This window comes from Rhyacophila brunnea, unplaced genomic scaffold, assembly GCF_057557595.1.
Source record: "Rhyacophila brunnea isolate RB1 unplaced genomic scaffold, BYU_Rbru_1.0 scaffold_3, whole genome shotgun sequence".
Taxonomy (NCBI): Eukaryota; Metazoa; Arthropoda; class Insecta; order Trichoptera; family Rhyacophilidae; genus Rhyacophila; species Rhyacophila brunnea.
Genome location: NW_028232965.1, coordinates 40,806,548 through 40,828,817, shown reverse-complemented (window position 1 = coordinate 40,828,817; position 22,270 = coordinate 40,806,548). Strand labels below are relative to the sequence as shown.

The 22,270-nt window shown below is 32.6% G+C and overlaps 1 protein-coding gene across 1 annotated transcript in view; it reads left to right on the top strand.

Moving 5' to 3' along the window:
• The window catches only part of LOC147068364 (sialin), a 128,317-nt gene that overhangs the window by 85,757 nt on the left and 20,290 nt on the right, over nucleotides 1-22,270 (top strand). Inside the window, exons 4-8 of the mRNA XM_085952796.1 lie at nucleotides 2,197-2,327; nucleotides 4,361-4,563; nucleotides 5,901-5,987; nucleotides 6,110-6,240; nucleotides 8,308-8,457. Of these exons, the coding sequence (XP_085808922.1) occupies nucleotides 2,197-2,327; nucleotides 4,361-4,563; nucleotides 5,901-5,987; nucleotides 6,110-6,240; nucleotides 8,308-8,457 (702 nt within the window). The remainder of the gene's footprint in view (nucleotides 1-2,196; nucleotides 2,328-4,360; nucleotides 4,564-5,900; nucleotides 5,988-6,109; nucleotides 6,241-8,307; nucleotides 8,458-22,270) is intronic.

The following is a 22,270-nucleotide window of genomic DNA, read 5'->3' as shown; positions in this document are numbered from 1 at the left end:
GCAGAATTTTTCTGATGGTCCGCGAGTTTTTGGCGTCCATATTCATATTCTAAAAATTCCAATAAAATATTCCAATCCGATACATCTGCAAGACGTGTTTGTGCATTGTGTTTTTGGCCTTAAAATAGAATAATGGTTTTACGGGACGAAATCAATCGCTATCGACTATACGTTACCATAAAAATAATATATTTTTATTAGTGGTCGTTGTGGTCCGCAAAACGTTTCTCCTATTTTCAGTGGTCCGCAGGTGTAAAAAGGTTGAGTAAAGTATCAATACATTATTGACGGCGCTACCTATTAGGTACCCATTATTGTCATAGGTAACTCGATTCGGTTATTGAATGATTTGTTATTGGATATCGTGAAAGATACTGCTGAGTATGTTCAATATAGTGACTCCGGTAAATGATAATTGATTTATGCAAGTCTTCGATATTATTAACAAATGCATTACTTGCTTATTTCAATATACCACTTCCTGTGGCTGTTCATTAATATTCATTCAATCATTTACCTACTGCAAGAATAGTCCGTTAAGTAAGCAGTTGTTATGGAAACACAACACTACGTTGTAAGTACCTACGTGTTTGAATTGAATTTCAAATGATTGACGTATATAATGTTAAAAAACTAGAAAAATAGGAATTTAATAATTAATTGAAATGACACAAAGTTATGTAAATTGGGTTCTTCGTTGTAACTGTGTGATCGATCGTCATATTTTTTTTTATTGTATTATCAATAGGTACTTATTATGATGTCTGTAAAATTTTCGAAACGGAAAAGATGGAATAGCAAGCTAAAACACATGGAGAGAAGCAGTATTTTTATTTAATACAAATATTATGATTATTTTTTTTTCCGACTATGTCCGATCCTAGTAGGATCATATGGGCCTTCACAGAGTAAAGTTTTGTATTAACAGATTTTGTTTTTTACGGGAAATGGATGTCAGCCACTTGCTCAACCTATTAGGTCCATACCCTGACTCACACACAAATTGAAAAACAATATGTGTACTTGCCAGACCCAGGATTCGAACCTGGGACCCACGGCATGATAGTCTAACGCTTGAGCCGCGCGGCCACCGTGGGTGTCACAATATGTGTACTTGCCAGACCCAGGATTCGAAACACAATTTACCCTGTTATTTTTCGTAACACAATTTAATTTTTTTGGTTAGTATGAAAGTTTTATTTGTCGTTCAATTGTTGTAATTTGAAGTTGTTATGATATGTTTAACCAAATGCAAATTATTTATGAATATGTAAACATTGTAGGAGCAATTGCATTGTTAAAATCTATGCTATACAATAAAATTACTTGTTGCCATGAGAGAAAATTACTGAAGATTACTTCTCGTAGGTAGGTAATTGAAAAATAGCATGTAAGTAAAATTGGTGGTAGGTATAACTTTACGTCATTCTTATTTAATACTAGTGGAAGTACCCGGCTTTGATGGATATACAGTATCAGATTATTATTACTATGATTATTGAATAAGAGATTCTCTTATTTAATAAAACAATAATATCTACATTTTTAATATTTAAAAATAACCGTATTTATTAATTCTGATAGCACTAAAAGTAAAACAAAAGAATACCAAATTTAAATCGAATCCATAATAATATGAAAATTTTGTCTTAATCTGTGGTAAAAATTCAAAATTGGAAGGAACAACTTAACATTTAATTTGTATATAACAAACTGAAGTATTATGGCCTTGGTTCAAAGATTTTCCTGACTTTCTAAATGAAAATTGGTTATAATAAAATGTCACATAATTACAAACATACATAGTTACTCGTTTTGATATAAATATAAACTATTTTTAATTTCTAAAAAATCGATGTTCCTTAAATTTAATAAAAAAAAAATGAGGTAGATACTTATATTGTAACCATGAATTACTAAAAAAACGTCTTCTTTTGTATCTAATATTATATTTAACATTTTTTTTAAATTGTAAGTTTGTCTTAGAATAAAAAATTAAACCTTTTAATGTTTTGGATAGGTATATATAGACTAAGTATTGTATTTATTAAGTAAGGATTAGTTAACATTTTTAAATGTATTTTTTTACGTTAATCCGATTAAATTGCATGATTCCTTGCTCCGTCATTAGATGATACTAGTATCACTTGGGATAGGTAACAATTATTAATATATAATAATAACTTTTTTACTTAGGAAAGCACAGTGGAGTCGAAGAGATTCGACTGGGACTCCGTCCAGCAGAACATGTTGCAGGGCTGCTTCTTCTGGGGCTATATTCTGACTGAGATTCCAGGTGGTCGACTGGCAGAAATTATTGGCTCTAAGTAAATATATTATGTTATTAATAGGCTTAGAATTCTTAGGTATTTAAATATTTTTTTGAGTGGCCCCACAACAAAATATCAAAAATATCTGTCTGTTTCAGACAATTTTGAAACATTTAAGCCCAATTTGTTAGCACCTATTTTTACATATTAGGTTTAAGCACATATTTTCACATGAACAGAAAATGTATTAACACAATAACACTAGTAAACACAATTGAAATGTTAGAATGATCTACAAAGTCACTAGTGGAGCAAATTAATATTTTAAACAATACTGCTGATAAAATAAGAAAATGTTCCTGGATTACTATTACATATTAATAAAGAAGCTACATTACAAATTTGGTTCCTAAGTAGTTGTGTGGACTTCCACAGAGTGAAAGTTATCTTTTGGGTCCTCACTCTGAATCGAATACTACCTACATTTAAAATGTAAAATACCATACTCGGCATTCGCACCCGCACCCATATGTTCATAGACCTGGTGTTTAGCACTACTTAACCGCGGGGCTGAATACTATGGATTGATTTTAATACACAAATTTACTCATAACGAGTTACATAGATCCCTTTTTAAAGTTCTTCTACTTTATGTGATGTCTTGAGGTCCTTTATGTCCGAGCATAGTGACCCGGATGATTTGGCCGTCGGGTTGCCTTCTCTACGGTTTTGGTCCACGCACGCAGCACCCGTGTCAGTGGAAATCCTGTGTCGATTTCCACCAGGACGGAGCTCGTTCTAGTTCTACCCAACTGTCGACCTAACTAAATTTTACGAGTTTTTCCAAATTATTATCCTTCCTTTGATATAGTAATAAGGAGAAAAATTTGGTCCGACGCACGCCAAAACATATTAAAGCTTAGAACAGGTTTAATAACGATAGGTATAAATAAATTAATATGGGTATGAGGCTCTAGGCTAGATTTTTGATATGAAAGCGTTTTTTTTTTAAAGGTGCCGGAACTCACTTCTTGCCAAACAATTTACCTATTGTAATAACGTCATGTATTTGAATAAAAGTATATAGTGATTTCCATGGTACCCACATCCTGAAGCGGGCCCCTACCTTTCACTAAGGTTAAAGGCAGTGTGATGCTCTATAGTGGCGTTTTTCAAATGGTGTTCGAGGTAAAATTAAAGGTATTCAGTGTATCAACAAACATTAACCAAAAAATGCAATTACACAACCACATATTTAAAAATGGTAATACGCGCGAAGGAAATTAGCGCCGCAGGCGATTGTTTTTACGATTAGAGCAAATTTGTGCGTTATTTCAATTATCTGGTCGATCCCCCAGGCTAAAGCCCCCCCTTTGTGGGGGCCATGGTGATTTCCCAATTGGAAGTTCAGTCCAATTTTCGTCTGACAAATCGTCTCGATTCCTTTTCTTATAGTTAGAGTCTATGACCGAATGTCTTCTTCCACTGAGTCACCACCGATCAATGTATTTTGAATGATCGAAAAGTGTCAAATGTGGTCCGACGAGTTTGATGACCAAAAGTGCCGAAACTGTTTTGGTCTTCAACGATGCTCTTATTGGGGTAATAATTAGATTCATTTGCGAAAATTCTCATTCAAATTCACTTGAAGAAATGGTAATAGATTTCAATGCACATATGAAACGCGATAGTTTTTCAGGATGTCTTTTCATATGAGATGATTTAGGAAAATTAACTTTACTATGTGACCGCGAACAATGTTTCATCAAATTGCTTTTGAAACATTACAAATACCGTGAAACAAGGTACCGGAACGCCGTTCCACCGCGTTACATTACAAAAAAAGCCCTGGGTAAACGTATATGTTTTACACATTGTGTTATTAGCGCCTGACCATATGCGTTTTATATATTTGACGAACATATTATATTATTTGCTTCAACAGAAATACTTAAGTTTAGTAGGTACCTTACCTGTGGTACATGGTACAAAACCACATGTGATTTTCTTCTATGGGTGACATCTTTGACATGGGAAAAACATTGAAGGGGAGTTATTGAAGTATCTACATAAATCTTCTTTCTTCATAGGCGAGTGTTTGGTTACTCGATGCTGGCGTCGAGTCTTATAACCTTACTGACTCCTGTGGCAGCCAATGTCTCCTATCTGGCCGTCATCGTTCTTAGGATAATCCTAGGCGTCTTCCTCGGAGCCACCTGGCCAGCAATCCATCCCATGGCAGCAAGATGGATCCCGCCAATGGACAGATCCAAGTTCATGTCGAATATGATGGGTGAGATTATAAACTGTTGGATAATATTGGTACATTACGCTTTTCACTATTAGCAGCAAGTGATACAAAGCATTATAGAGCGATACTACTTCGGTTTTCAACATTTTTGGTTGGGTTAGGTTCTTTCCTTATAGAATTTCGGAGAACCCCTTCCTGGCTGACACAATGCACGTTTGATAGGAGTATCAATGGACAAACAATTTAATTTTACATGTAGCTTACTGGGTACAACTATTGTGAATATTTTGTGATATAATAAGTAATAACAATTACCTACACGAGCATATCGTCACTGTTCTGGCAGAAGACACTAATTCGAAAAAATGACATTTTGAGTTAATTATACCAAAATGTTCCTTTTTTCAAACTTTACCGTCTGGAAACCTTCTTAATAAATAAACAGTCTTTATTTTAAAGTCATCCTTTTAACGATTACTTAATAAACTCACATGATAGACAATTTCAAACATTTTAACAACATCAAAGTCAAATTACTCAAAACTAGGACCTATTCTCCAGTTAGTGTGTTCTGCCAGAATAGAGACGATATTATACACGAGGTGTATGTGTATTGTTATTATCTTATGACTTATGAAGTTATGTTATGATACATAACATTTTTTAAATTTCTCCTTTTTGACAGGGAATGGCTGCTATAATAAATAATTCATGATATAATTTTATATGAATGAAATATATCTTTTCTAAAGTACCTATCAATTAATGGACTACTAAACAATTTATTATTATGTCACAAATAAAAATTATTGAACTTATAAGTGTTGGTTTTATGTAAATATTACATTTAGCATGCATGGTCACTTTTATTAACTGTGTCAATTGGACGTGAACTCACCAACCCTGTTCACTGGGAATTATTAATAATAATTAATTAGTCAACTGCAAAAACATATTCATCGTCAGAGTCTTATGATGTCAATTGGTAACGACCTTCAGATTAAAATCTATTACAGTTTGATGTCGATTAAACACATCCCTTTATAATCTTACATTATAATGATAATAATTGCAATACAGTTATAAATGAAGATTAATCAATATAGTTCAAATATGTATTGTTAATAATTGATGGAATGGCATTGTCGATTTATTATGGCAAATTATGTATTTATTTATTTTTATACCGTGTTCGATCCTAAGATTAAGAGATTTTTTTTACGGGAAGTGGATCTTAGCAATTTTCCCAATCTTTTCGTGAGGCGGCCCAGATTGTACAGACAATTAAAAAAAACATATGTCCTGAATGTAATATAATATGCTAATTGGGAAATTAATTATATAAGTAATAACATATTTTGTTTTTCTTTTATTACCAGCATCATCTCTTGGCGCAGCTCTCACAATGCCGATTTGTGGAGTTCTTATCGCCAATTTAGGGTGGGAAAGCGTTTTCTATTTTACTGGTAAGTCACAAAATATCTACCACTCCGAGTAAAACTGCTTTAACTTAACTTAAACATATGATAATGGTGACGAGCTCACTATAAATGAATGAATTTTGAATAACGAAACAATTCGTTCACAGGAATAATTGGTCTGTTATGGTCAATAACCTGGTTCCTGGTGATCTTCGACTCTCCCGCTCAGCATCCCAGGATATCTGTTGAGGAAAGAAGCTACATTGAAACCGAAATTGGAACCACAACCAAGAAAACGGTAAGTTTTCTACCAAATTATATAGAAACCAACTATCCTGTTATACTTACGTGAATTTAGTCTACAAATGTGTATGATGTAGGTGGATACAGTGCGACTTTTATATCAAGTTCACCACGGTCGTTTCTAGAACTAACCCTCCCGCATTTACTTTCCCCGCTTCTATAATTCAGTGTGTGTTCGATATCGTGTGGAGTTTTATTAATATTAAAATGCTTAAATCTTTGAGGAAGCAGACGAGGACCATTATTTCAAATGTATTAGTATTGCGAGGAGAAGAAAGAGACAATAAAGCTTTTAATTGCTCTTAACAGTGCCAAAGATAATCTGCTATTACAAGTCAACAAGCAAAGAGCACGTAACGTAGTATCAGCGCGCAAAAACCACTTGACGTAATAGTGTCGGCGCATGCAGCACTGTGACGTAGTGGACTTAATGTAGAGTGGTCCATAGTTTTTTTTGACAATCCAATTCGCCTATATGTTGATCCTTTGTGTATAAAATAACGGTACCTACTAAGTATGTTCTTAATTTAAATGTGTTGAAGTAATAGTGTCTTAATAATTATTATCGGATATTATTTTCACTTTGAATTTTTTTTAAATTTTCAATCTAATTATGTTTTTTCATGCGTTTTAATATAAACTAATATTAAAATTAGAGTACGGTTTTTCGGTTTTAACTAAAAAACTATCTACCTGAACAATATTGATGAAACTTGCACAGCGTATAAAATATAATATTGTTAGTGTCAATTTAGTAGACATTTAGTCAATTTTATTTTGCTTCTCGATAGGTACCTACTTCAAACAAACACACAAAATAACACACTTGCAAAAATATGAAGTATGTAGAATAGTTCATTGTGTATAATTATTTGTCTATTTTTCTTAGTTCATGTTGCAAAGTTGTGGACGATTGCTAGTTTATGATAATACTCTATGAAATTTATAAATTTTCAAATTTTCAAATGTTTGTTTTGTAGGTAGGCATTTATATTTATTATATTAAGTATATACTTATTTGCCTAATTTTAAATTGCACTATTATGTTGCATATTATGTATTGTTAAGCTGTATAGTCACAGGTATTCTTATAGCTATTCGATAAATAAATAAATCAACATACTTGTTTGAGAATGTTACGCGATTATCCAAATACATAGCCCCAGGTACCTAGTTAATACACTGCAGTTGTTGTAAATTAAATATAGGAATGCACACATAATAATATCAATAATTCAAGGTTTACAGATACACAAGTCAATATTTAAAATCACTTATTAACAAAGTTGTACACACTTTGTATGCGTTACTTCCGCATTACAAATATTTCTTATTTCTTTCATCGTAGTTATTAAAATGATAATTTAAAATTTTATTTCGTCTATGCACTAATGTCTTTGCTGTGGTTTAGTGCAGGTTCACATCAAATTAATGATTCTGTTACAACTTTTAAAAAATCAGCGTAAGAATTCTGTGTAAACTGTCATTTATTAATTGACTTTATGGCTGTATCCAGTCCATAAATATTTTTGTAATAATATCTACTTAATTGTAATAAATTCAGCATTTTACCTAAATCATTACTGTATGCAAGCGTGTCGTTGTATGCGATTTATAACGATCATTTAAACGACATTAACCAAACCGATATTATGTTCGCTAATTGACACGATTAAAAAGGAATAACTTGAAATTAGTACCTATATTGTTACGTAAGTATATCCGAATAGATGTATTGTTCAATTATATTATTATGAAATACAAATAAAATAATAGTAAAACAAAGGAAAACTTTATCTGCATTGATTGTGCAAATAAAAATAACAAGAGAAATTGATCATTTTTTTATTTCGGTGTTTGGTTGTTCACCACGGTCCACAACGCGTTGTGGCCATAGACTATAGATTATATGGTTGAAAGACTATATGGTTGTGGCTGTTTTTTGTTGCTCACTGAGCATTTAAAACTGTAAAATATTTCCATGGTAAATAATTTGATAATTAAATTAATTTAAACGTTAAACATTTAATAATTAATGCGATGCTAATTGTATATTTTCTAGCATTCCGGTGTTCCATGGAAACAAATCTTGACTTCTGGTCCAGTCTGGGCTATTATCGTCACCCATGGCATGTCCGTTTATGGGTACTTCACGATGGTCCACCAGCTTCCCACTTACATGAAGACCATCTTGAAGTATGACATCAAAGCGGTAAGTGATACAATAATATAACTCAAACGCACGCGTAAAATGCAGTCAAAATTTGTGAAATAATGTGTTTTTGCGGTCTGCGTTAACAAAAATGACTAGATACAATAAAGTATAGACGAATACAGTTGCTTTTTTCGCATGCACATAGCAATGCAATGTATATATGGATGAATAAATCGATTATGTTAATACTCATGTGCGTACAGCACGTGTAACCACGTTGCGACCATTTACTGAGACTGGGGAACTAGGAGGACGTCTGCATACTGCTTCCTAATATTTTGGTGTGTATGTAATGTGCAAATTCTAAAGTATAATTATTACAAAGTCAATTTCCAAATATTATTTCATATACAAAATATACCTATACGTACTGTCATATCTATGATCATTGGGCTTCTCCCGATAGATAAAATTAATTATTAGGTATAACCATGTCTCCTGACCTCCTAGTCAACAATGGGCGGACGTACGTCCATTATTCCTTGATTAGCTGTCAAAAATATTCAACTTGTACTTAGCACGTAAGAAGTATTTAAATTAATTAACAATAAGGAGTATGTGAGGGAAGGGTGGCAACACTGCTAGTGAATCTATGGTTGCGAAAAAAACAGTTGACATCCGGCTTCCTCAATTCAGAGCGACGCGGAGAATTTGAGAAAAGAAATACCCGTTTAGTCATTAATTTTTTGTGAATCCCGAGTCCCCCAACATCCCGAGCTAGCCACCAGGTCCCGGGGTGTAACTATTAGTTATAAATTTCCGATTCGAAGGGACACCGCGTCCGTATGTTGTCTCCGCCAAAAATAAGATAAATATATCGTGGCCATCTTGTCTTGTACACATGCCGTGAGATAATTTATAGTATCGTTAACTGTGTGTTGTCTCCCGTCCGAATTACCATATTATACCTAGGAGTTGATTGTGCCCTGAATAAACAATAATACGAAAGGTTCCGAGTGTTTCTTACTAAATATATTTTCTTTAACCTTCTCCATACTGTGAAAAAAAATTACGCGCGTTTAGCTGTGTGTCGACTCAGTGGACCGATAAAGATTTGGCATTGAAAGACAAATAAAAATAAATCTGGCTTACAAAAAAACACAAAGTGACAGTTAACAAGTTACTAAAGAATAATAATTTTAATTTTGTACTATCGAGGGGTGATAAACACTACCACCTGAGCTATCCGACTCCCCCGAGATATGTCAATGGTGCCCCACGTTGGGCGCCACTTATCATTTCCCTCCATTTTGGTATGTGAAAACCAACTGTCACTTTGTGTTTTGTTATGGTTTTTTTTCGTCTGGGTTCGGGATGTGGATATGATAATTAAGACACCGGAATTGTGATCAGAAACGGCGAGTTTATTTAACGTTAATATTATAATCGTTACATTTTTTTATAATTTAATTTTGCGGAGGACGAAATCGGCGTGTTGGCGATTTAGCTGTTTGTAGCGTTCTCAGCGCCATCTTGTGATTTTTTCCAACGAAAGCCGTCGTCGAAAAAAAAAGCGACGTTGCAAATCTTCAACGGTTATATTATAATCTACTCTACGGCATTGCCGGCTCGGCTCTGTTATTATTATTTAATTCTATTCGCAATCAGCCATTATTATTTGTTGGCTTCGATACCGATTCGGGCCTCTCAAGATACACAAAGACATCCCCAAATGGGGACCATACGGGGGTGTCACAGTACCTACCTACGCAACATATTTTGAACGTGTATTTTTTGGTTAATTTTTAATCTTTTCGCGGATCCATTTGAGAAACGCTCTACCACTAAGAACTACTTCCATTTTAGTTAATTTTTTTTCTAAATTTAATTCCATTTACTATAAATATCGGCTGTTGCGCAATTTTCTTCTTATTGATTGACATCATCCACAATAATCGTGTAAAGGTCCAAATTTGATAGTCTGGGAGAAGAGAGGCTCTACACGAGGTTTTAGATAAAGTCACACATTTTATGAATACATTACCTGCTAATTGTGTTTTACTGAATGCATTTCCTTGATCTGGAAACTTTTTCAAGTAGATGATAAATACCAAGACGCCCACTTCAATACAAAATCTTAATATTTTAGTCAAATCAAATCAACTCAAATTTATTTATTTTACATATAATGAACATAACAAATTATAAATTCAAAGCGTTCACGACATGACATCAAATACGTGTTAATAATTTAAAAAAAATTAAGAGAAGTGTGAGTTAATAGGTAATAAAATAAGAAATAAAATAAGAAAAGAGATAAAATAAAATAACAAAAAATACAAAGTATAAGTAGATGGAAGCACACAGAGTGAACTTTGATAGACCCTATCTTAAAAACTAATAAAACAACGCCCACCTAAATTCACCCTCACGTAAGTGGAATATATCAATATCCGAAGCGATTTCATTAAACATGGTTATTGCCCTCCCAATTGGCATTACTAATGGCAGGTTAGTTCTCCACCGTGGGAGAACAAACTACGGATGCCCTCGATTCCTAAGGTAATTGTGAGAGACATACAAGCCAACACCACCAAGAATTGCCGAGTTCACATTTACGCCCCGTATAAGTCTGAAAAATATGTAAATAAAGATCCCTTCTAAATTTTAAACTACAGTATGTAAGCATCCCTAAGAGAAAACCAGTCGGATAGAGCTAAGGATAATATTCATACAGCCGAAAGTAAAGGAGTTTCAAAAATTTCTTTTGGACTCTCCACCATAAGGCCGTACTTCAATGTAATGATGCGGAGCCCAAACGATAGACCCACTCTCAAGTCTGCTTCTAACTAATGAGTTTAGTGAACGCGTTATCAGAATATGACAACAATGCTGTAAATATATGAATGCAAATTTTCAATAATGCACGTGTTGAAATATAGGTGGAACTCGTTTTTCAACTACAATTATTATCTGTATTTATGTGTTTTATATATTAATTAAATTTCTACAAGTAGATTATGTACCTATATTTGATGTGTTTTATGAGGTCCTTTTTATTCTTCAAATACTACATCCATTATTCGGTCAATGCTTGTAATGAGTATAATAGCTTCACGCCATGCTTTTTATTCAGCGGAAGCGTATATTTACCAAGAAAATTGAATGATTAGTGTCAAATCACTAAAGACTGTAATAAAAATGTCATTTCTCGAGTGTAAGCACTTAGCACTTGTGTAGTGTATTTTTTCTTGAATTTTCCAGCTCACAGAAGTGTTAATACACATTATCACCTACTGTTTTTTCTACTAAATCTAGTGCTAATAATCCGTGCTAAACTATAATTTTATTGTTCATTGTCGCAGTATCAAGCATTTCTTTATTTGTTTAAAATATCGACAAGAAGGATGGAAAGTTTTATAATAATAAACTTTTTTGATATCATTAGGATTTTCAAATTCAGCTCTAAAATAACTGAACATCGATAATACCAATGACGGCTTGTAGGTATACTTAGACATGTCATTGTATCTACTTAATGTTCTTATTTTGAATTTCATAATATTACGATTTTATGAAGTGCTTATTCTTCCGGAAAGTGCTTGCATCTGCATTCAGATTAATTCAAAGTTGCCAGTGCTCAGAACAATAAACAAAATGAGAATATTCACCCCCGATGTCATGTTTTAATTTACATATTTTACGAAAACATGAGAAAAATAATGATGAAAAAGATTTAAAAAATATTTTTTACATTTTAACTTTTTACCAACAATTTACCTACAGAAATATTAATTATCTGATGCAACTATAAAAATGTGTCATAATCGTTGTGATTGATTCGGAAATGCATTCCTCACTTTAAAAAAATCTTATTTTTTTCTGATGGAAACGAATCAATCAAATGTTATTTGGTTACGAGATCGTTTCATAATTTCTTGACGGGAATAGAACATCTGGGCGCCAGGACAATTATTATTGGGCGCCTCATTGTCGAATGAAATAAATAGACATTCGTTACGATTTTATACAGAAAGTAGACAACTAATTTTAATTAGTTCCTATCTACTACTTAGTAGTTTTAATTCATTTTGCTCTTAACATAACGTTTTTTATTACGGATTGAGTATAATCATGCCTGAAGCATTATATAAAAATAAAAGACATCTCTTCTCGTTGGAACTTGAACATTTGCACAATTAAATCATTATTTACGCGTGCATATTTAAATTCTCACCAAGTATTAAATAATAATATTATAATAATTTAAATATAAATAATAATATTAAGAAATATATTATATTTTAAAAGTACTACTTATAATTCAAGAATTCTATTTATTTTCGAATTTCATTCTATTGTGTGGTGCCCAGTTGTCCCAGCGCCGAATCGTTCTAGACCCGTTCTGGACAATATCTGCAGCTTATTCAACGTAAGAATTCCGGTCTTTCGCATATTTCCTCGATTGGTACGAGGGTGGGTCAATAATTCCTTAGAAAAAAGCATTAAAACAGTTTTTATTTTTGTATTTTTTTTTTATTTCTCAACATAATCTCCTTGGAGCTCAATACACTTGGTTAGACGTTTCTCAATATTTTTTAAACCGTCAGAAAAATAAGTTTTCGGAAGGTCCTCAAAATAAGCATTTGTCCGATCGATGACTTCTTCATTTGAAAAAAAAAACGTTGTCCACTTAGCCATTTTTTTAAGTTTGGGAAAAGAAATAAGTCACTGGGGGCTAAATCTGGCGAATACGGTGGGTGGTCGACCAATTTGAACTTCAATTCTTCAATTTTAGCCATTGATCGTAAACATGTGTGAACACTGGCATTGTCCTGATGAAAGAGGATTTTTTTCCTGTTTAAATGAGGCCGTTTTTCTTCAATTTTGTTTTTTAGCTGGTCCAATAAAGATGCATAATAATCCCATGTTATTTTTTTTCCTTTTTCCAAATAGTCAACGAAAATAATTTCACGTGCATCCCAAAATACAGTAGCCATAACCTTACCAGCTGATTTTACGGTTTTCGCCTTCTTTGGACATGGTTTGCCTTCGCAATCCACTGCTTTGACTGTTCTTTCGTCTCGGGAGTATAGTGGTGTATCCATGTTTCATCTACAGTCACAAAGCGACGAAAAAATTCATCCGAATTGCGTTGCATGAGCGACAACAGGGCTTTAGAGGCCACCACCCTATTGCGTTTATTGTCGACTGTGAGCAAACGCGGCACCCATCTTGCAGAAATATTTTTCATGCCCAATTTGTCATGTAAAATAGAAATGACGCTACCTTTTGAGATCCCTGTAACCTCAATTATCTCACTCAACTTTAATCTTCGGTCACTTAACACCATATCGTGGATTTTATTGATCATTTCTGGTGTAGTCACCTCTACAGGACGTCCTGAGCGTGGTTCATCCTTTGTTGATGTACGACCACGTTTAAATTCATTTAACCAGTTATAAATAGTTGCAAGTGAAGGAGCAGATATGCCGTGAACTAAATCCAACTCATTTTTTATTTCCTTTTCTGTTAACCTTTTTATATTAAAATGTTTAATAACAGCTCTAAACTCAATTTTCTCCATTTTCCATTTTTCCATTTTCCACAAGCAAATTTTTTTTTAAATGTACGAGAAACACACAACAACCCGACCAATCTGATTGAAACTTCGCAGCATACTGAATCGGTAGTGCCGCTGCATGAAAACAAACCGCTTACAGTACTAGTCGCGCCACCTGTCGGCTTTTCTAAGGACTTATTGACCCACCCTCGTATCTACATCAATTTCTCTAATTCTGATGTAAGTTTTTACGCCACCACCGTCATGTCGTGAAATGAAATAGACATACGTAAAATACACGGAATCTTTATGACGTGTATGTGTTCATTTATGTTTATGCAATTTTCATGTAAATTTGTAACTATTCTGCAAACTCCTTTGAATGAATTACAATATATGAATGTAATGCACAACGCAGTTCGCCATTTTTTATTCCCATACTTTTCATTATCATCATTAAAGGTGTTCAATTTAGTAAATATTCAAAATATTTTCACATTTCAAAAAAAAAAAATCAATATTATACTACGTACCAGAAATCAGTGAATAAATTCAATTAGTATGGGGACTAGATTAGACACTCCATAACCGCTAGAAGCAATCATAACATTGGAAAATTCATCATATTTATGTAGGCATATTTAACTACTGATTGACCATTATTGAGATCGAGAAAATGACAATAGTTTATACAGTGACCCTATCTAGATTTATGCAGTTTAAAAGTATTTTCTAGATTGTACCAGTTTCGAGTAGTTATACTTTGCGATAATTAACTATTAAATATAAATAGGTGATAAATACTGTTACGTGTAAATTATACGTATTACATTTTGCCATATATAACAGATGACCATTAGCTGTCGTATTGGAAAGATGTGGCCGTAAGGCGTAAAGCATTGAGTTAAAAAATGAAGCGTTGTTCGTGGAGCATTGCAGACAGTTCCAATTTTAAAATTAAATAATGAGATTAATTTGATATTGATTGTTTGTCATTTCATTATTATCAGATATTTGTTAAGTATAACTTGATACTTATGAGCACCTACTTGCTAAGGTACTTTTGAATAATTCATAATTTTATGGAAATATATAAGTACTTACGTTATAATATGGTATTTTTAATTTACTTACTTACCTATTTTCTTCTATATTTATCTTGTACTAACATTATTTTTAATTCGTATTACTTAAGGGCGGACGTGCTCAGCGTGGGTCAAAATGGAGCTTTTTTCTATTTTCAAAGCATGATCCTGGACATACCTTAATCGTTGTAGATAATCTATGTATATAATTTTGAAGCCGTATTATCCTTTATATTTATTTGAAACATTTGATGACTGCATAAAGTATTTTTATTACATAAAATAGTATTCTTTTAAACCTCTCGCTCTAATGTTTTAGAATATAGTCATATTTCAGTACATAAATGTGCAGTGGTGTTAAGATTTTTTACATTTATTAATTTTTAAACGCATTTATAAAACCATCAGTATAATTTATATCGACATTATTATAGTGAAATATTTACGATAAAAAATTATATTGATAATCTCTGTGATCCCAAATTTGACAAGAAGTAGGCATTTTATTATTCAAAAAATGGGCAAGATAAACACATTTGAAGATAATTCTAAAGATACTAACTATAAGCTATGTCTTTAATCATTCAAATGTGATAAACATCATACGAATAATGATTGCTTTATAATAATTATTGACCTAAGAATAAGGTAGTGTTTTTTTGAAATACGCTATTTCTTTTGGCATTTCCCAGTGGTTAAGCTACAACATACGGCCGTAGCCATAAATTGAAAAACTAAAACTGAAGTAGGGAGTAAGATCATGATAACGCGCGTCTTTGAACATGTTTTTTTTCGGTTAGGTTATATAAATAGATTATCTACAACGTTTAAGGAATGTCCAGGATCATGCTTTTAAAATAGAATAAAAGCTCCATTTTGACCTACGCTGAGCATGTCCCCCCTTAAGTGTTTTATTTAGACATGATTTGATCTCGATAGTATACGGTATTCGATAGGCTAAACCCCAATACTACATGTTGACGCAGGATTTTGAATGTGTGTGTCCTACGAAAATGAACCATTATAGACGTTCAATAGTGTGTGTTGTAACCTTCAAATACACCAATATTGACTGCGCGTCAGTGCATAAACCGATAGCAGTTGTCAGACAAAGAACAAGCGTATTATTGACACGACGTGTTTAAGTTGATCCATATTCTTCCACACTCGAGATCGGTTGCCTGTTCGAGTATATATTATGCTTCATAACTTTGCACTCTATGCTCTAGACCAGTGGCTCTTAACCGGTGCACCGCGAAAAAAATGATAACAACAGAAAAATCTGCGAAATAGTGAAGATATAAAAAGTAATTTGCGAAATTATGAAAGCCGACAAAAGATCTAATGTGATTTAGATTCTGCCGAATCGATCGATACACAGGGAATCTCTAATTTCGAAAACATTACCAGCAGCACTAAAACATGTACTTGAACAAGTTGTAAATATGGTAAATTTCATCAAATCGAAACCTTTAAAAATACGCATTTAAAAAAAACACACTGAAGTGAGGTGCTTATCTAGGGGTCAGGGTTAGGGATCTAAGTTTTTTCTGATTCATAGCACTTAAGAATGAATTGTTAATCTTTTTTCCAAAATGAAGGTATGGATAATTACTTTAACAACGTTAACACAAGCATTCAAGGAAAAAACGAAAATGTTTGACATCCACTGACAAATTGACAGGATTTCGGAAGAAAAAATGGAATAATAGAGAAAAATAAAGTATATAATAATATTATGTTTCCTTCATTTAATGAAAAAGATATTTCCGCTATAACAGAACATTTAACTTTATTGGAAGAAAAGATTCCATATTACTTTCCTTCCTTAAATATAGAAAATTATGACTGAATACAAAATTCATTTGCTACGATTGATACATCGAGTTGTCAATTTGTGTATCAAGAAGAAGAAGAATTGGTCACCGAGTCAACGGATGGTACTCTGAAATAACTGGAGGAATTTTGGATTTCTGTCCAAGAAGAATATCCAGCTCTCTATATGAGGCATATATTTTGTGTGAGCTCGGTTTCTCAACAATAACTAATATAAAAACTAAAAAACGAGAAAAACTTACGAATTTAGACGAAGAATTGAGGGTAGCTAGATATATCAAATATTCGACCTATATTTCTGAAATCTGCAAAATCCAACAAGCTCAAGTATCACATTAATCGATGTTCACATCAATAAATTCCATTTTGTTAAGGGTAATTTTAGTAACAGTTTATCCATATAATATGTCTTAATATATATATATCTTTTCTTTAATATTTTTTCTTTGACTGTTATGTAATCTGTTTAATTTGTAATTAAAGTTATGTCCGCATATTTTTCTTTGTTTTCTGACCGTTTGATTTTGGTGCACCGCAATTTTTTCTTATGATCAAAAGTGCACCGTGATTTCGAAAAGGTTAAGAACCACTGCTCTAGACCTAGTTTGTACATATATTTATATTTTACTAGTTATTTATTTATTACTATATATGTATTATATTAATACAACTGAATATCATTTGATTTAATTTTATGCGAGGTAATCAGGCAAAGAGGCGTATCAGTGTAGTAAAAAGTGCAAAGTTATAAAATGTATATTACTCTACTCCACACCCATTAGATAATAATATGTCAGTTCCCATTATTTCTGAGTTCTGTGGTTTGCACTGAAGTAATAATTATAATATAGGTACAAGCAGTTATGCAATATAATAATTTATTTACTGGTTAAGTAGGTATAAGAGCTATTAAATATGTTTTTATAATATGTATTATGCATCGTTAAAATGTAATAAGTAGGTACTTTGGTGAGTAATTGGACATGTCGTTATTTAGTTGCATCGGTAAAGATAGTCGATAACATAACACTGTTTAATTACACATTTCAAAAGATTAATTGTTTACTTAGTGGTAGGTAATTCATGATTAAATATGTGCTTGATAAATTGATAATGATAAAGCTCTGTGAGTGAGCGACAATAGACATTTTATATTGGGTAAACTTCTATTCCGATCCATGCTGTGGATGGGTGCTTCAATTATACCTAAGAGTTAGAGCAATGATACTCAACCTTTTTTTTCTTCGGGCCAAATACATATATTTGTAAAGTAACGCGGGCCGCATCACTACTGGTGTGACGAAAAAAATCATGAAACCCCCCCTTTTTTACAAAACGTTTTTGAGATTTAAAAAATTATGCGTGTTTTTAAAATTAATCGTGTGCAATAACACCAGATCTGATGTGAACCATAATGACAATCCTCTTCGGGTGTCGAAAAAGTCGAAACGAATCTCAAGATATACGAAATTCCTGATAATAAATGTGTTTCGGGCCACACATAAAAGCTTAAAGGGCCACATGTGGCCCGCGGGCCGCAGGTTGAGTATCGCTGAGTTAGAGTAAATAAATATTACGATGCATATTTTATGAAATGGTACCTATGCAGTTGAACTTTTTTCCGTAAACATATTTTTTGGTTTATTTGTTCCACGACTCAAATATGACTGATCGAGCGACTTATTAATCTTCAAAAAAGAAAAAATGAAAGCTTCAACTCTCATGGTTTAACTAATATACATAACTACACACCATGCGGAATATCAGACTTAGGTAGGGCACATTCGCCAGAAAAATGTATGATTCTAATCATGTGGATGTTTTGTTAATGGATTATAATGTCGTTTGATCACTGAAGATTTTTTAGGCACTCAATGGAGAGCATGTATTATCATATGCACACTCTATGAGTCTATGAGTTTCCAGCGTCGTGTATATTGTAGAATGTAGAATATACCAGTTATGTTTTGTTTCAACTACGGATTACGTTAAATGTTTCCACGAAAAATCCCATTATTATTGCATCAGCTGTTATTAAAATTAGTTGCATAGTATGTAAGTATCTACCTACTTACTTGTTTTACTGGGATATTTATTTAATAATATTTTCTAATTACATATTATTTTAATGTTTGTAACTCAGGCTTTAAAAGTTGTGATGACTGGTGATGTTGATGAGTGGTGATTAATGAGTAAGCCGAATCCTTGCGAGGTTGTCTGTCTGAATATGGACCGAGGTTTCGTTCCAAGAACTTCTGCGCGATTTTGCAATCGTTTATAACGGCAGCATCGCACATCTACTCTACGCACTATAAATGATAATAGGTATATGTTTTGAATATTGCATTTTCGATTTTTATATTAACATCTATATCAAATTTAATAATATCATCGCACAATACCTTCTTATTATAATCATGGACCCCACAAGAGTGTGGCTGACAGGGCTCTAGTCTGGGGGGCAGGCGTGGCAGGTTGACCAGACAAGTGGGATAAACACACATCACAAAATTTCTCTAATAGTTATAAAAATCGCATGCGGTGCAATTTTGGTTAAAAAATATGTAGTTGTACAATACAATTTTTGATTATTGTGTGTCGCTCGTTAACTATATGAGTGAATGTATTCAAAGATACAAAAAAAAAATCGCTAAAAATACAATGAATACCCTTCATTTTACATTCAATAGGTACCATTTAAAAGATGCTACTGTAGAGTGTGACACTGTCTTTAACCTTAGCGATACGTAGGGGGCCCGCCAAAATTCCTGGCCTGGGGACCCGCTTCAGGATGTGGAGGCCATGATTGTAATATAGAATAAAATAAAATAGAATAGATATTTTATCTGAAATAAATAAAGCACTGCTTAGTGTCTAAAACTCAAAAATCTATCTTTCTATACGCCACCATCATACCCTTTAAATTAAATTTTATTGTTGACACTGGGCCTATCAAATAAAAACGACATGAAGTCAAATGTGTGCTATTTTTATGATACCTATGTATTATGTAGCTTCTTATAACACCCATATTATGTTGTATGAAAATGGCTAAATTGGCACGTTACTGTGATTGCTTGCTACAACCAATTATTTTTTGATTCAAATTTTTTAAAGTTTGTTTCTATATTCATTTAAAATCTTTGATTTTTTTGCACAGTGCTTTATTTGCTTCAGTTATGTATTCAATTATAAAGCACCTGAATAATAAAATTATATGTAGGCACATATGAACATCCATCGTTAAAGTAGAAAAGAAATATAATTATTACATCCTTGGGCATGTAAAGGCAGGTTAATAATCATTGGCGAGGTGCACAATAATACAATAATGACTAACTAATTAATATATTTTATTAGAAAATATGAAATCAATCAATATATTTTATAATATGTACGTAAACCCTGTTGGTTTCTTACCGAGGATGACACATCATTTTTCTTCAGACCATTTTCAAACAAAAAAGAAAAACGTAAAACGTACGGGCGCGCCGCGCCGTATGCAAGTTTATGTATGCATCACAGAATGCAACGCATTATGAATGGCGCCAATCATTTTTTCCTCAACGTTTTAATTCAGAAATGAGAAGTGAGTGAGAGAGATGGATATCTAATGGCCACTGCACACTAACGATCATTTATTATGTTCATGAATCCATCAGCATAATACTATTCTGTACCCTAGAACTGAACTATATTAAGTGCCATATCCAAAATTTCTCAGTAGAGCCATTTTAAGTTTATTGAAATATATTTTTTCTTCTATATTAAAGTTTTGGCAAAAGTTTTATAGTTCTTAATTTTTTTTGAGAAGACATTTGATTATTTTATATACTTATCACAGTATATGTGCATATTTCAGTGTTTTAACTTAGTTATATAGAAAATAAACACTTAATACTATTTAGCTTTAAGAAAAAAATATTATGTTACTTTTAGTACTGCTTCAAATAGTATTATGTGCCATTAACATTCAGTGAAGGGATATATTATGTTGAATAAAGTACACTCAATATTGATTTAAAAATGTATATTAATTAATAATATTACAAAAATAATGTATGTTTTAATAATAATCTCGAACAGTGGGATTGCAAAACTGGAAATTTATTAATATGATCTCGAATATTTTGTTTAATAAATTCTGGTATTTTTGTTGATGGCGGTTGCTTTCCTCTTTTATCGTGTTCAACATTTCCTCCAACAGACTTTTTAGATAGTGCAGTAGTAATAAATGTTTGTGAAATATAAAAAGGTAAATAAAAAATACTTTGCACACTTTAATAGACTGACCATCTAATTCAAAGTAGTATTGACGTGTATGATTTCTTTTATCGATCCTTTTATCATTTGTTATTCTCTTCCTTTTTATCGGTACGGACTTTACATTTAACGCAACAAATTGCCGTTTGTGGTCAATGTTTTTTCACTTTTCCAAAATGCCTTGTGAATTTCATTTCTATGATGAGCTGAAAAATGTATGGAACATTTAGGCGACATTCTGTCTTGCAGGGTGCAAGAACTCTTTGTGCTGGGATAGTTTGTGTTTTAATCGGACGTTCCTCTCCTGCTGCTACTTTTTGTTTTCTAATGTTATTTTTCCAATTTAATGGATTTCTCTTTCTTTTTTTTCCCTTTCTCACATTCAGTTGTGATTCGTCCACGATATTAGTCAAATTTTGATTATCTGTATCTGAAATTTCCGAAACTGATACATCTGATTCAGAACCATTCTCGCTTTGATGGTAATCAGGATCGTCAGCTATACAACCTTCATCGATATGTGTAGATGTTTCATGTACAATATTAATGTTATCGCATTGGAGAAGATCTGAAGTCTCTGAAGCGAGAGTGGGTTGTATTGGTGCAAGCGATGTTTCCAACACTTCATAGTAAACGATGTTACCACTCTGACCAAATGCATACAGATTATCATCACACACAATATCACTATGGCTTATTTCTTGATAACCAGCCACAGTTTTGTCGACATAAATCAAGTCATCTAGGGGTGAATTTATTTGCCTTTCAATTGATGAACTCTCTGCATCTAAAACGAAAATAACCCATTATCAATCTTAAAAAATGAAAATATGAATACTGTATTTTTGTTTCACGGATCTTTTGTCAAACCAAATTAATGGATTTAATACTATGACATTCGGCTAAAACAAAATTAAACAATACTATTTCCAAACTCGAATAATCGAGCTACACTATTATCTTAAATATCAGCCAGGTTTAATGTACAATTTAATAACATTGTTTGATTTCATAAAACTGATTATAAATTCCTACCTTTCGTTTCTGAATCGTTGTTTGACACTGCGGTAGTAATTCATCACAGTCATCAATAATATTATTGGTTTGTATTTTCACTAAGTCC